A 17,101-nucleotide genomic window follows, 5' to 3' on the forward strand; every position below is an offset into this window, starting at 1 on the left:
GCCCATGGGATGCTTACTAAAAAATGCTTATTTCTGGGCCCCATTCCATTCCCATGGAATCGGAATCTTGGGAAGGCAAAAAAGGTATTGACATAGGGCAGGTTGATGGTTCTTTCTATTTATATCTGAAAGAAAAATGGCTTTTATTATTTTGGATAAAGTATTGGTATTTTTGGATGTAACTAGGAATACATATTCATGTATTTTTTAAAATACAATACATATTTTAAAAAATACTTAAATGCTATTTTGGCATCACGTCCATTATAATTTCCTCCTAGTACTCTAAACATCAAAATGGACAATATCCTTGGGGCGCCTGGGTGGCCTAGTCAGTTAAGTGTCTGACTCTCGATTTTGCCCAGGTCATGATCTCATAGTTTGTGAGATAGAGCCCCACATGGGATTCTCTCTCTCTCCCTCTCTCTCTGCCTCTCTCTTGCTCTCACTCTCGTTCTCTAAATAAATAAATAATAAATAAATAAACAAACTTTTAAAAATGGATAGTATCGTTTTCACAAACAACCCAGTGAAAACAAATTAGCATCAGTATTGTAAGATTTGAAAGATAAAAGACAAGAGGAAAATACAATTGGAAAATAAGGTTAAGTAACGTAAATTAAAAGTAACATTACTATCAATAGCTAATATAATAATTCAAATACACCTTCATTTTGTCAAATGCCTTTTCTTGGAAAACATAAAGATTCACATACATCATTTCACATGTTTTTTTATATTATCTCTTTAATGAATCTTGATAGTACGAGTCTATCATCCTCTCCCTATCGATTTTATAGACGAGAAGGGTTGAAGCACAAAAACATTACAGAATGTTTGTTATATATCACAGTCCGGTAAAAGTGCTGAGTATAATAAGACTTTATATATCACAGGCATGTTTTAAAAAGTGGATTCTTTACGGAAAATTAGAGCAGAAAGGGAATTCATTTGGATCCCTGGAACAGAAAAAAATCTACTTTTGACTGTTGAGTAATCTAACTTAACTACCTAGAAGATAGTTTTGTATCACTGGGGTTCTTTGAGAGTCAATAGAAAATGTGCCTCTTTTCAGTCTTCCTACATGGGTTTGCTAGAAAACAGGAAAGCAGTAGGCAATGGATTTGTTCCTCATGACCCAAGCAAACAGGGCCATCCTAATGTTTTTAGATCTTTACCTTAGGTTTCAGGAATTATTTTACTGGCTAGTGCTCTCCACTGCATGCCAGCCATGGGTGGGAGATATAAATAAATTTCTCCCATGACATCGTGATGTTAACCTGGTAGTGTTTTAGGTTTCAAAATATTATCACATATTTATACTGTCTCCTCTCCTAGTTTATGGCTATCAAACAGTCTATATATAGGAAGTAAAATGGATAACATGAAAAACAAAAAACAGACCTCTAGAAGAAAGCTGCAAATCCATTTAATGAGTTAGATACATGGAGATAAGCTTAGCAACAATGGCACATTAAATCTGAAATGAAGACTTAAAACAACTCGTTATGTTTTTTTTTACTAGGTTGGCAGTTTCTCCCTCATTTTATGTATACGCCATTCTAAAGTCACAATAATATTTGTTGTTGTAAACAAAATGCAATGATTCCAGTACTATGAAAATATATCCCCATACTTTCCCCCTACACGCTGTTCGAGACTCTCTAAATGTAAAGCGAAGTAAGGATTTGGCCGAAACCAAAAGCAGCTGCTATATGAAGCCTGGGTCAAGCAGTGGGGTCGTTAGTGACTTCTCAGAGAGGAAATAAAGAATTCCACCACCTATGTGGTTTCTCAGAGGAAAAGATTAAAAATAATAATAATTCACACTTTTTCTAGGAAGTTCTAAAAATAACATAATTTGTCCTAAATGTCAGGCCCTGCTTTAAAAAAAAAAAAAAAATCAAAGGAAGAGGCAGCATTGTGTATTTTTTCAGCATTGATTGTCCACACGGAGAAGTACTCACCAGGAAGCTATAGAAGAATTCATGGACAAAGAGGCCCAGCATGCAAACCAGGACATACGCCACGTGGTAGAGAAAGGCCATATCCAGGATGACCGCTCGGTAGCCTCGGGTGAAAGTGCCACGATTTCCCACAAAACTCACCAGAAACACTATTTTATTACAAAGCTACAGGGAGGAAAAGATTAGATTTTACTGTCTTATTTATCTGGAAACTCACAAAAATAGCAGTCATTGGCAAAACCTATTATTCACGAGTTCTGTGGTTTTCTTTTCTCATTTTTTTATTTGGTGATTTTTCAGCACTGCTTACAAATCTGCATGTAAACGTAATACACACAAAAGTTGTATTGTCTGCAGTTCCAGGGAAAATGAGGATGATGAAGAGCCCCAGCTGGACAATCGAGGCAGACCTGAATTTAAACCCTGGCTGTCTCACCCCTGTCGCACCCTGGCCATGCAGCTGCAGGCCTGGACTGTTTCTTCGGAAGAATTGGAGTAAAGGAACTCCCACCGCATAGACCTCTTCAGAGTATTAAACAATTCATAATGCATTTGAAACACTTAGTACAACGATGCTGTAAATACTACTCATCATATTTTCCATATTAAAAATAATATATGTAATATTTTTATTATATTGGGTATGTAACAGAAAAGTATCTTCTCTGAAAATATCCAGAAAAGATCTATCCTTGATTTTTTTAGCCTAGACTTTCTCTACTGAATATTATTTTTAAAAAGCAAGCCATTAAAGGTGATTCTTGAATTTAATTTAAATACATGAAAATATAAATATACTTATGCAGTTAGGTTAAAATAAATATAATGTATGCATATATTTTCTAAGCTCCATGTGAAGTAATTATTCATTAGATATTTTGGAGTGTTTATTATGCTTGGTGCTATGTATTTGTGTTTAAACTATTTAAAATTGTCTTTTGCGGTGTAACTTTGGAATATAGAAATTTACACTGAGATTCTTTGGCAATAACAGTGATTTGTGTGGTGACTTCCAAAGAACACAGTTATCGTAAACTTAGTGTCATATATTTGGTTCTGGAGTCACTGCTTTATTTATAAACTAAAGAGCCAATTCTGCCTCTTAGTCGTCATGGAAAGAATTATAGATTTCAAATTTCAGTTCTTCCAAATTGTTTCCTGAGTTCTTCAAGTTATCTGATGGCATCATATTTGTCTTTCTAGTCCAAACTTAAGTTAGGGAAAACACGTTGCTTTTTCGCAACATTGTTGACTTTAGCTATATTATATATTTAAAAAATTGCCTTATGGAATGATTTTAAATAACATAAGAAGGAGCATAACACTTTGAGGCAGAAGTGAAATTTAAGAGATGGGAAAAACCTTTTCCTTCAACTTTCTGAAGTCCAAATCAATACAGACAAAATGAGAAATGTGTTAACAGTCAAACTGAATCAATAGCATAGAAGTTCAACCTTCCCTAAAATTTCACCATGCTAATTAACTATCTTTTCAATAATCAGTATTATCAGTTCTTCCATCGTCTTTTTGAGAACTTGAATGTCAAGCAGAAAGTTGTACTTCATTATTTTAGTATTTCATCATCAGATCTTTATTATTAAGCATTGTTACAGTATAATGGATGTCTTTATGATTATTATCCAAAAGTTTAATATTATAAAAAGTCATCATTTAAAAAACTCAGGGAATATATACAAATATATACAGGAAATATATACAAGGTGTTCAGATAAGTGTGCTATTTGACAATAAACAACCATGAAGATGGTGAAATACAGAATGTCTAGGTGAAGTAATGTTTAATGTTTTACTCTTTAAATTGTTTTGAATGGCTATTTAAGTTCAAATTATTTGCCTTGATTCACCCACTATAGTTTATCAATACAAAAAAGAAATAATAAGTTCTGTAAAAAATAAAGTTAAAACCTGGAATTATGACTTTTCAGAAGGGTGGATATGTTCAAGACAAATTGTCCCTAAACTGGATCATTAAAAAATGATGCAGGAAAACTATTTATAAATCTATACACTGAGGAAAAAAAACACATTGAATTCAAGTTCTCAAAGCGATACACTTCAGTTCTCAAATAATGCAAAAGCCTTATTTCTGCCTAAAAAAGCCACTGCTACTTTTGCATGAAAAATAAAGGTTTGCCTTCTTTGTTTACAGGTTGATTTTTATTTTCCTTGAACTTTGATCTAGAGTTTGGTGTTGATGGATATGTCCCTGTTCTCTTGACTACGTCTCAAACTAGAGTGGAGTTGATATTGGCAGTGACATCCATCTATTTCTGTGGAGATCAGAAGGAAGGAAATTGTCCTTTGTTCATACCAAGGAGAAATAAGTATGAGAATAAGTGATGTGGGTAGGAAAGAAGTTGAACTCTGTTTTTTCCTGCACCGTGACCCTGAAATGTATACATTGTTTTTATAGAGCATTTCCATGAAAGTTGGGAATATTTATAGTAACGAAGAAATTACAAAACTTATTCTCCCTTTTCATGCCATGACTCGCTTGATGTTGTCTAACTAGTCCTTCATTTGTCAATACCGTTACCTAGGCAATCTTCGTTTCTGAGGCAAGGGTCCGTGTGGGCAATGATAAAGAGAGGGAGTGGAAACTTGACAAGGTGGTTAAAAGACCAGCCCCTTCTGAATTGGTGCTGAGAAGACTCTTGAATCAGCATACTAATCTAAATGACCACAACTGTCCCACATATTTTTAACATTTTCCATCTATTCTTCAAAATTGCCTTTCACTGTACATTTTGTTGAGGATAAGGTGACTCGCGTGATGGTGGGGGAAAAGCAGGCGGTCAGGTAGGGAAACAGCATCAATGTAAGCTTTCTGTGTGGCCTTTTGAAAAATGATTTACCAATAGGTTTTCTAAAAGCAAAAACAAAATTAATGTCCATTTGTTAATTAATGTAGAGTGAATCAAGTTCATTAATTTTAATTGGGTAAATTAATTATATAGTACAGTACTGTTTTCATATATGCTTCATAATTCACTGATATGTCTTTGCAGGATTTTTAACAGTGCAGCAGAATAGAAAGACACTGGACTACAAGTTGGACCATCTGGGGTCCATTCTTGGCTCTGCCACCAGTTGCTTTAGTAAATCTTCCTGGTCTCTGTCGGATTCTGTATACTCATTTCTAAAATGAAATGCCTGGAAGTGAATAATCCTTAAGGTGCCTCGACGGTCTAGAATTCTATGGGATGTCCTTTAAATTTTACTGTTCTATGTGATTACAGAAATTTATAGCTGCCTTTATGTTATCCTTTTTGTCTTATTTGGTTCTATGTCCCTGATCAGGAATTCTATCCCCATCTTACGTTGTGCCTAGGGGAAAACAATAACTTATTTTCCAGGAATAAACTATAGCATCCCCCCGCCCCTGCTGAAAAAGGCCATCTACTATTTATTGAAAAGTAAAATTGAATTTATTGAACTACATATTAACTACATTACTATATTGTCATCAACCATCATCCTTACTAAAACTGATGCGATTTGATTCAAAAATCTCCATTTCAGTAGTGTTACATCTTACACAGGATACGGTTGTATGGTCAAAGCATAGGAAAATTTTCAGGTAGTCAATATCACCCTGTAAATCTTTTAAATTGCTGACAAAACAGTATCATAAACAAGGGTGGTGTAAACTATACTGTCTTTTAATAAATTCAACACATGCTAGTCCTTCCTCCAGCAACTGAAGCAGTTTTCTACTACTACAACTGAATATCAGAATTAGTTATGAGCATTTAGTGACCATATTATATGAAACACAGGCTGTGTGTGTGTGTGTGTGTGTGTGTGAGAGAGAGAGAGAGAGAGAGAGAGAGAGAGAGAGAGAGAGAATGCTTTGACTCAGAATATATAATTGAATTTATATATGTTAAATGAACATATGGTGGGCTCGACATTATAGCAGTAACATGAGCCCTACCAGGAAACTATCTGCAGATAAGTAACTAAGGGCATGACACTACTAAATTTGAAAATTGTGGCTTATTGCTAATAGACAGCTATCTGCTAAACTCCACCTGTCTCTCCTGTCTGCAAAATGGCAAGACCAAGTTTCAGCAGAAGGAAACACTTTCACCTTACAAATAACTGTAGAAAGGCAAATAATTTACAAGTGCCCTAAATAAATTACACATTTCCAGGCACTACTACAGAAGAAAATAACATTGTACATAAGAGTATTTAGAAGATATTAAAAGATCTTACACAGGTATTTACTGCATTATTAGAAAAAAATATCTAAAAATGTAAATAATAAAAATTAGTGGAACGGTTAAATACATTATATAGCATCCATATGACTGGGAATATTATCATTATTAGTAGTATAGAAATATTAGGTGATCCAAAATTTATAAAATGTGTGTTTATATTTACCAAAACAATATGTTAATTTCCATTACAACGTAGACAATGAGAAGTAAACTGTACTGGGTTATAAGGTATGCGTTTTAAGAGAAAAACACCTGAATTTTTTGAAACATCTTATACATTGAGAGAACCCTTGTGACAAGACAGAGAAATTAGTTGCAATCTAAACAAAACTTTGATTTTAGAAATGAGTGAAGATGATAAAAATGGAGCATCATAATAAACAGAAACTGATAATATTAAATGCTCAGAACATACATTGAGGTTTTTCCTTCCACTTGTTTCCTGTTCCAGAAAAGTGACGGTCTACATTTGCTTAACATTATGAAAGACACTGAGTCAGAAACAAATAACTCTCTGTGAACCGAAACACAATTACTTTTATGATTATGGTACCAATGTTTTACAATTAAATAGCACTTCACATATTAGGAGCTTGATAAATGGTAGCCTTTTTTGGTATTATAGCATCACTGTTACTGTCCTGTTCTAAATCTTCACATTCATCCTTTCAACAAGTGGTGCGTGAAGACTAAGCTTTAATATCTTCATTTCACTGATGAGAAAAATTACACTCAGAGGCTTGATCTGCCTATCTCGAATTCTGATTCTCATTAAGGCATAACTGTCAGGTAGATATTTGCTTTTGTTTCTCCCTACTTCTGATACTTATAATTTTAGCACTTCTAGTTTTACCTGTTACACAATGCAAACTTTTAAGTACCAATTAAGTAAATAAATATATTAAATCCTAAGTTACAAAACAGGACTGATTAATGTTTGAATTGTTTTCCTGCCTCCTGGGAAATGGTAAAGCACAGTAAGAAGCTTGTTATGTTAAAAGTTAAGGTGAATGATTATTGGCTAAAACATTTTATTAATCTGTACAGTATCAAAACTATAGATAAAACTTCTATCAATATTATCAAAATCACAATTATTCTATCCAGTTTGTTTGTTTCAAATTAAAGTTGATTATTTTCTTTGTCAAAATACCCTGAACTACCAAATTATAATGTACCATTCAGGGGGTGTGCAAATGGATTTTTTATGCTGTGAGAAATAGAAGAGTACTCACAGATTCATACAGTTAATAAGAAAGATACATTTCCATGTATTTTCTCCCCATGAAGAAATTAAAGTACAATACTTGCCTCTTATATGAATTGTCATTTCCTGTAATGAAACTATTCTCACCAAACCTTAGGCAGAAATCATCTTTTTAACCTGTCCCCAAGGGGGAAAGGAAAAATAATTCCAAATGTTTTTGGTTTCCACAATAGACATTAAAATGTTTTTCCTTATCTCTTTATATGTTCTTGAAGCTTCTGTATGGCAAGAACCACATTCTCCACTTCTTGGTGTTTTCAATGTCTATCAGATAACAGAGGCCCAATAAATGCTTGTTTTTTTCTGGCCCAACTCTAGCTAGCTATTATTTCAACTTATCAAACTTAGATTCTCTTTCTTGAATTAATGTCTTATTGAAGACCAGCTGCCATTTTATGAATATTATTTGCTTCTTCAAATAATCTGGCTCAAAATTGAATGTATTTTTTTAAAATAATAAGCCAGAATTCCTTAATTCAAGTTTTCTAATAGATTTAGAAAATTTTATTTTTTTTAATTTTTTTAATGTTTATTTATTTTTGAGAGAGAAAGACAGAGCATGAGTGGGGAAGGGGCAGAGAGAGAGAGAGGGAGACACAGAATCCAAAGCAGGCTCCAGGCTCTGAGCTGTCAGCAGAGAGCCCGACGTGGGGCTCGAACTCGGAAACGCCGAGATCATGACCTGAGCCAAAATCGGTCACTCAATTGACTGAGCCACCCAAGCACCCCAATTTAGAAAATTTTAGATAAATCCATGAAGATTCTTCAATTAGCTTGGTTGGCAATATTGCAAAATTAGCTTATTTTCAAAACATTAAAAGTACAAGTTCAGTTCAAGTAAATAATTTTTGAATGTTTAAGTAGTAGGCATGAAGTGGGAGAAAAATGGAGTTGGGAATGAGGGAGTGACGAGGGAAGGATTATACCATGAACATGACAACCCCTGCCCTCAAAAAGCTTAGGAATCGTATATTTGGTACTTGACAGAATTCTTCACTGATAGATCTCTTTGCATTTACAGTAAACTTCCCTTTATTGACAGTGATTGAGGAATAACTGGTAATTTGGTTGCCTGAATGTTCTAACTGGGACCTGTCATATATACCATGTTGAACCTTCAAAGAAGTGTAATATGCTAATGGTCAGAAACACAGACTTGGTCATTCTATCTCAGCTTTATAATTCTCAAAAGTTTGGTTGACTATTTCATTTATTCATTTTCAGTAAATACTTGCCATGTATTTTATGTACAAGGCACTGTAAATGTAGAAGAATACAAAGATAATTTTTCACTCATTCATTCACTCACTCATTAGTTAATTCATTAAAGAAATATTTGTTAGTACCAATGACAATCCAAGACACTGAATGGTCAATCATTATCCATAAGAAATGTATAATGTAGTAGGGGAGATAAGTCATTTATGCAGATACCAGAATATAGGACATTATGTTAGAAACACAGTACAAGATATAGACAGCGCTTCAGGTATTCAGCAGACATATTAGCAATATACTAATTGAACATTTTTTCTTTCTTTTTTTTTTTATTTTTTTATTTAAAAAAAAATTTTTTTTTAACATTTATTTATTTTTGAGACAGAGAGAGACAGAGCATGAACGGGGGAGGGTCAGAGAGAGGGAGGCACAGAATCGGAAACAGGCTCCAGGCTCTGAGCGGTCAGCACAGAGTCCGACGCAGGGCTTGAACTCACGGACCGCGAGATCATGACCTGAGCCGAAGTCAGCCGCTTAACCGACTGAGCCACCTAGGCGCCCCGAACATTTTTTCTTTCATTAACCTGAGGATTTGCCCTTTTCTTAATATTCCTTTATGGATATACCATGTAGAAAGCTGTCTAATCCCTTTAAAATTTTATCTCTTGAGTACAATTATTGCTATTTGTATATGCTAATATATACATATATATACATATATAATATATATGCTAATGTATACAATAATATGCTAATAATTGTATACATTAATGCTATACATTATTGCTATACAATAATAATGCTATACATATTGCTATATAATAGTACTCTGGCTTACTTATTCTAAACCTACCTAACAGAGGTTTTGAAATGTGCTCCTTTGTTCTAATATTTTAAAATTTAGTGAAAAAAATATTAATTTCATCTGTATTTCACAAGTTTATAGGTTTTGTTCACATAAAAAGAGACCAATTTCGTATTTTCTCATATAGCAATCCTTTTTTCTTTCATCATTTTATAAAAGGTACTTACTTCTAAAATTCTACTAAATATAATTTAATCTTTCTTGGGTGATTTAGAAGTCACTTTAGGATGTTAACAGTGGCTCAGAAGCATTTTTGTCAATAGCTTTGGGTATAGAAGGCATTAAAACTGGATTGGATTACATTGTTTGCAGAACTGGGTCACGCCTCAAATGCCACCTTCTTAACTATATCAAATTTTTACTTGTCATTTTTTTCTCCTCAAAATTAAGAATGTACAAATTAAACTCGCATTAATTTGGATTCACAACACATAAGAATTTACTATGCATACATGAGTTAAAATATATAGTTACACTTTTACAGTTAGTACATTTTTAATTAATTTATAATAGGACAAAGCTAAGTAAAGTACTTACATTAGCTGCACCAAGAAGTATTAATGTAGGCCCAAGACCTATTGTATATATTGATCTGAGCATTACTGACACAAGAAATGGCCGAATACCCACAGGCTTGGAGAAGAAAAACAGCATCGATGTGCAGATTGCAACTGCTATCCAAAGTAGAACTGAGAACAACGGGGAAAGCGTACCTGTAAAATGTGGAAGAAGTTTATTTTTACTGAGGACAAAAGTAGAAAATGTAAAACTCTTTGCCACTCCACCTTATATAACAATAGCAAGTCAAGCCATAAGACACTGAATTTCATAACAACCCACTCTACACACTATATATTTAGAGGCAATGTCTCTGAACACATCCCTCATTATTACATTTCCAGAAAGTTTGTGATTATTTTCAGGATGTTTAAATACTCCCTAGTTAATGTTCCTTCCATTAAGTCAGAGAATTGTTCATCTTTCTCTCCTATGAGAGTTATCGGTTAAATACTTCTTCTGCTAGATGTAGCTCCTTTGGGAACCTTAATTCAAAATTTAGGATTAATGACTATTAAGTGTGCAGCTACATCATATGAAACCAAGTATTTTTTTCACTGAACTCATACCTTGCTTTCTTCTATTGTTATGAAGCTTCTATATTATAGATTCTTCTAAAGGATTCAGAATGTAAAATATCCAGTCTTTAGCAGCACCTGGGTGGCTGAGTCAGTTAAGCATCCAACTTCAGCTCAGATCATAATCTCATGGTTCGTGGGTTTGAGCCCCGTGTCGGGGTCTGTGCTGGCAGCTCAGAGCCTGGCGCCTGCTTCAGATTCTGTGTCTCCCTCTTTCTCTGTTCCTCCCCTGCTCACACTCTGTCTCTCTCTCTCTCTCAAAAAATAAATAAACATTAAAAAAAAAGAATGTAAAATATCCAGTCTTTAATAAAATAGACATAAGCTTTAACTGTTAACACATACATGTGTATATATGTGTACGAATGTGTATATGTGTGTATGAATGTATGTTCTGAGACGCAGCTCAAGTTCTAAAAAGATGGTGAGCTATTTAAAGCCTCAGAAAACAAAAGTGGCCAAACACTTAAAAAAATGAACGCCATTACAAACAAAATTTCTTTAGAAATTACCCAAAACAAGTTTAAAAAATATATTTCCTTTTTAAAAAAGTACAATTCATTGATATTTGTACTCACTATGTGGATTCGAGGAATCCCTGGGTGAAGGTTGGGGGTGCTGGATTTGCAGAAGTAAAGTAAGGGGCTACATTCTTGGGCTGATTAGATCAGCCATAGGACCTCAAACACGGGTCTATTGGCTAATGAAGTCACAGGGGAAACAACAAAATGGAGATTTTCCACTAGTTATTTCTTTTGGCCAGTTTCATTATTTATAAAATTCACTTCTGCATGCAAAACACCACAAGTGCTTTGGTGTGTAGAGTTTCTGTATTATCACTGACACCCTGGGATTATTTGAATTCCTTCAATGAATTCTGTGTAAGCCTTTAGTTCATAGTGAGTGCTAATAGATCAAAAATAGGTAGGAAGAGTCTGTTAGACATTAAAAAACAAAACAAAACAAGTCAGGAAGTAAACAGCATTAGCTGGTTTTTTTTTCAGTGTTTATTATATATCATGTTGCCTCAAACAAACAGTGATGAAAGAAATTTGGGAAGAGAGAGCTGATCTAAGCTCCTCACCATATTTATGATCTGATTACATGACTTTGAAGATGGGGAAAGAAGAGGGGATACAATTCTCTGGAAATTAGCCTAATTCCCATCTTCTGGCAATGCTAACAAAATGGGTACCCAATTCATGTTTATTACTATGTTGGCTGATTCACACTTTATGTCTACCAAAACATAGCCTGACCACCAACAACCCTAGCTTCACAGATCTCAAAGATCCATGGAGACCATAGCGCCTTCAACTTTCTCTCATTCTTATTTGGACTCTGTCAGAATGTTAGCTTTGTAAGAGTGATCTCTGGGCCTATCACAAATGTGGCATGCAGCAATGAGTAAATATTCATTGATTAAATGAATAAACAAAAACATAATCTGTGAGCTCATTTTGAGTCCATAACTAAGTCTCTGGTTAAAAATTTGCTAGTTGTGAAGCTTCACTCTTAAGTTTACTAAAACTGCCAATATCTATGTTCATTTAACAACTTTCAGCCAGTCACTGGACTCTTCAGTATAATTCACAAGCAGTGGCTTGGTGCAACATTCTTATTTTATTATTTTTAAATGTTTATTTATTTATTTTTGAGAGAGAGAGAGAGAGAGAGAGAGAGAGAGAAGAGAGAGGGAGACAGACAATCCCAAGCAGGCTCCACATTGTTTGTGCAGAGCCCAAACCAGGGCTTAAACTCATGAACCATGACATCATGACCTGAGCAGAAATCAATAGCTGGACGCTTAACTGAGCCACACAGGCACCCCATGACATTCTTATTTTAAAAATCCTAGTGTTGACACTAATAGTTACACTGCTCATTGTTATTAATGCCTGATAGGCTAAACACATCTTGACTATTCTTTCCTAGACAGTATCTGGCCTGCCAAGATTTCCCCTAGACTAAATAAGAAATTATTGTGTGTGTGTTTTTAAGTTTGTTTGTTTGTTTGTTTGTTTGTTTGTTTGTTTTGAGAGAGAGACAGCGAGAGCAAGAAGCACATGCCCTGAGTGGGAGAGGGGAAGAGACAGAGGAAGAGAGAGAATCCCAAGCAGGCTCCACGCTGTCAGCATGAACCCAATGCAGGGCCTTGATCCCACAAACCAAACTGTGAGATCATGACCTAAGCCCAAATCAAGAGTCAACATTTAATTGTCTGAGCCACCCAGGAGCCCTGATTAAACAAGAAATTGTAACCATGCACTTAAAACTGGACATTTGACCACCAAAAGACTGCTAGAACTGATACATGAATTCCGCAAAGTTGCAGGGTGCAAAATCAACAAACAGATATGAATTACATTTTTATATACCAATAATGAAGCAACAGAATGAGAAAGAAACTGGTCCCATTCACAACGGCACCAAGAGCCATAAAATACCTAGGAATAAACCTAACCAAAGATGCAAAAGATCTGTATGTTGAAAACTATAGAAAGTTTATGAAGGAAATTGAAGAAGATACAAAGAAATGGAAAAACATTCCATGCTCACAGATTGGAAGAATAAATATTGTTAAAATGTCAATACTACCCAAAGCAATCTACACACTCAATGCAATCTCAATCAAAATTGCACCAGCATTCTTCTCGAAGCTAGAACAAGCAATCCTAAAATTTGTATGGAACCACAAAAGACACCGAATAGCCAAACTAATACTGAAGAAAACCGAAGTGGGGGCATCACAATCCCAGACTTTGGCCTCTACTACAAAGCTGTAATCATCAAGACAGTATGGTATTGGCACAAAAACAGACACATTGACCAATGGAATAGAATAGAAAACCTGGAATCGGATCCCCAAATGTATGGCCAACTAATCTTTGAGAAAGCAGGAAAGAGTATCCAATGGAAAAAAGACAGTCTCTTTAGCAAATGATGCTGGGAGAACTGGACAGCAACATGTAGAAGAATGAAACTAGGGGCGCCTGGGTGGCTCAGTCGGTTAAGTGTCCAACTTCGGCTCAGGTCATGATCTCACAGTTCGTGAGTTCGAGCCCCGCGTCGGGCTCTGTGCTGACAGCTCGGAGCCTGGAGCCTGCTTCACATTCTGTGTGTCTCTCTCTCTCTGCCCCTTCCCTGCTCATGCTCTGTCTCTCTCTGTCTCAAAAATAAATAAACATTAAAAAAAATTTTAAAAAAAGAATGAAACTAGACCACTTTCTTATACCATACACAAAAAGAAACTCAAAACGAATGAAAGACCTCAATGTGAGACAGGAAACCATCAAAGCACTAGAGGAGAAAGCAGGCAACAACCTCTTTGTCCTCAGCCACAGCAATTTCTTACTCCACACATCTCTAAAGGCAAGGGAATTAAAAGCAAAAATGAACTATTGGGACCTCATGAAGATAAAAAGCTTCTGCACTGCAAAGGAAACAATCAACAAAACTAAAAGGCAACCAATGAAATGGGAAAAGATATTTGCAAATGACATATCAGATAAAGGGCTAGTATCCAAAATCTATAAAGAACTCACTGAACTCTACACACAAAACACAAATAATCCAGTGAAGAAATGGGCAGAAGACATGAATAGACATTTTTCCAAAGAAGACATCCAGATGGCCAACAGACACATGAAACGATACTCAATGTCACTCATCATCAGGGAAAGACAAATCAAAGCCACACTGAGATACCACCTCACACTGGTCAGAGTGGCTAAAATGAACAACTCAGGAAACCATAGATGCTGGCGAGGATATGGAGAAATGGGAACCCTCTTGCACTGTTTGTGGGAATGCAAACTGGTGCAGCTGCTCTGGAAAACAGTGTGGAGGTTCCTCAAAAAAAATTAAAAATAGAACTACCCTATGACCCAGCAATAGCAGTACTAGGAATTTACACAAGGGATACAGGACTGCTGATGCATAGGGGCACTTGCACCCCAATGTTTATAGCAGCACTTTCAACAACAGCCAAATTATGGAAAGAGCCTAAATGTCCATCAACTGATGAATGGATAAAGAAGATGTGATTTATGTATACGATGGAATACTACTTGGCAATGAGAAAGAATGAAATCATGCCATTTGCAGCAACATGGATGGAACTGGACGGTATTATGCTGAGTGAAGTAAGTCAGTCAGAGAAAGACAGATATATGTTTTCACTCCTATGTGGATCTTGAGAAACTTAACCGAAGGCCATGGGGCAAGGGAAGGGGAAAAAATAGTTACAAACAGAGAGGAAGGGAGGCAAACCATGAGACTCTTAAATACAGAGAACAAACCAAGGGTTATGGGGGGTGGGGGAGAGGGGAAAGTGGACGATGGGCATTGAGGAGGTCACTTGTTGGGACGAGCACTGGGTGTCGTATGTAAGCCAATTTGACAATAAATTATATTTAAAAAAACTGGGCATTTGATCCCTTTGTAGAAAGAACTCAAAGAGCATCTAATGTAGTACCTTGCACATAGTTTAATGCTAGATACATATTTGTGAAGTTAATAAACTTAAAAGTTACTTAAAATGGCAGTATCGCCAATTGTCAATAGGTGCAATCATATTCTGTAAGAATGGTCACATTGGCCTCAGGCTGAAGATTTAATGAAAAAATAGTAATAAATTTAAACTCTGACAACAGTACAGTACAAATTGTCAAAGACAGTTTTTACCCACTAAACGTGGGAGGGGTGACTCTTCTTAATATTTTATATTTGTATAAATTTTCTATTATAAGCATTGTTACTTTAATAATGGAATTTTTTTAAAATTTCACTCTACATATTTTTAAGTCTTAAAAAGTACGAAGTTTGTCCTTTATGGGAGAAAATTCAAACAGCAAACTTGGCGACCTCAATTCAATTCACATAATGGGAGTATCTTATCCACTTCATAGTAACTCGTTTATAGCTTACTGTACAGAACATGCTGCTTCTTACCTCAAGTCTCTCTCCATTTCTCTGCCTTCCATGTAACCTCCTAAGACTTTCCTGTTTCTCCCACCTCATTCCAGCTAAAGTAGACATCCAGCCATAAATCCATGGGTGGTCTTCACTATTGTGCCTTACTCATTTCTTCGTCCCTTAATTAGACCATAAACTCCTTGAGGGCAAGGACAGTTTTACCAACCTCCGTGTCTTTAGGGCCTAGTACAGTGCCTGGCATATAGGCACACTTCATCAATGGTTGCTATTAAATTGAATGAATTAAAATCACCTTGAAGAACTTAACTTTCTTTAACACAAAGCACTGGAGGGAAAAACAAATTGCACTCTAAATTTGAAACTGATTTAGGAAAAAAAACATGTTCTCTGGATATAAGAAATTCCCATAGCAGCAATTTTCTCCACTAATTAGTCTGCCTTTTCCAAACTGGGCAGGGGCAGTTGGCATGGCAAATGTTCAGCTTCTGGATGGACATCTAGGATATTCTCTAGCACCAACAGCTGCAGCCATAACCTCATTACTCAACTCTGGGTACAAGTTTCCTTTTTAGAGAGGCATATGTTAAATAAATAAACCAATCAACCAAACAAAGAAGCCAAAACCAAAACCAATAGGCATACAAATAAACCTTGCATTCCTGAATAAATGTAAAGTGAGCTCACCCTTCCTAAACCCGCATCAGTCATCTATGATTCCTGGTGGAAATGACCAATCAAAATCAATCCATACCATTGGGAAAGGTCAAGGGGAAAAAAGGGCTTCCTCTCCAAAAATGATAAAGAGGAAATGAGAGAAAAAACCCAAAATATTTAGAATGGCATAAAAAGCGACCTGTGTTAACTTCTTTTTGTTTTTACATCTAACAAAGTTTCCTACAGCCCAGTTACCAAGTTGAATCGTGTGGGACAGAGGAGAGCGGTCAAGTGGAGCTGCCTTTAAGAGCTCACAGCTTCACGCTGAGAGGTCCTCCATTTCCCAAGGGTAAGAAATGTTTATTCCAAGACACAGGACCTTTCAGTTGCCCAAAGAGGCCTTCCTCAGCAACTCCTCACTGTTCGGGAGGAGATAGATCAAAGCTAGTCCATTGTCTCTCCAGTCAGAAGCCACACATTCCTGTCAGGTTCCCTCCACATAACCAGGAAAGGTAGTGACAGGATTGTTACTGCACTGAATTAGCCAGAGAAGGGAAAATATAATTGGTTCAGAGGAAAGAACACTAGGCAACATTTGAGAATCTGCCTCTGTTCTCAGAACATGCCCAAGATTAACACTCAGATTAGGGTTTCAGTCTCCTGCTTGGCACCATAGCTTAACCTGCAGTCTCTTGAGAATGCCCAAAGCCTTGTTTCCTATCACCTTAGACTGCAAACCAGTCTAGGGAACCCTATGGGAAAGTAGCATTTAATTAAAGGGGAGAAAAAAAGTATTTCTTTGTTTC

At 35.8% G+C, this 17,101-nt stretch overlaps 1 protein-coding gene across 4 annotated transcripts in view; it reads right to left on the minus strand.

Moving 5' to 3' along the window:
• Positions 1-17,101, minus strand: part of ITPR2 (inositol 1,4,5-trisphosphate receptor type 2) — a 515,671-nt gene that overhangs the window by 81,121 nt on the left and 417,449 nt on the right. For all 4 annotated transcript variants that reach the window (XM_047864958.1, XM_047864957.1, XM_047864956.1 and 1 more), the window contains 2 exons: positions 10,105-10,280; positions 1,968-2,132 (listed from right to left, as the gene is read on the minus strand). In XM_047864958.1, coding sequence (XP_047720914.1) covers positions 1,968-2,132; positions 10,105-10,280 — 341 coding nt within the window. The remainder of the gene's footprint in view (positions 1-1,967; positions 2,133-10,104; positions 10,281-17,101) is intronic.

This window comes from Prionailurus viverrinus, chromosome B4, assembly GCF_022837055.1.
Source record: "Prionailurus viverrinus isolate Anna chromosome B4, UM_Priviv_1.0, whole genome shotgun sequence".
Lineage (NCBI taxonomy): Eukaryota > Metazoa > Chordata > Mammalia > Carnivora > Felidae > Prionailurus > Prionailurus viverrinus.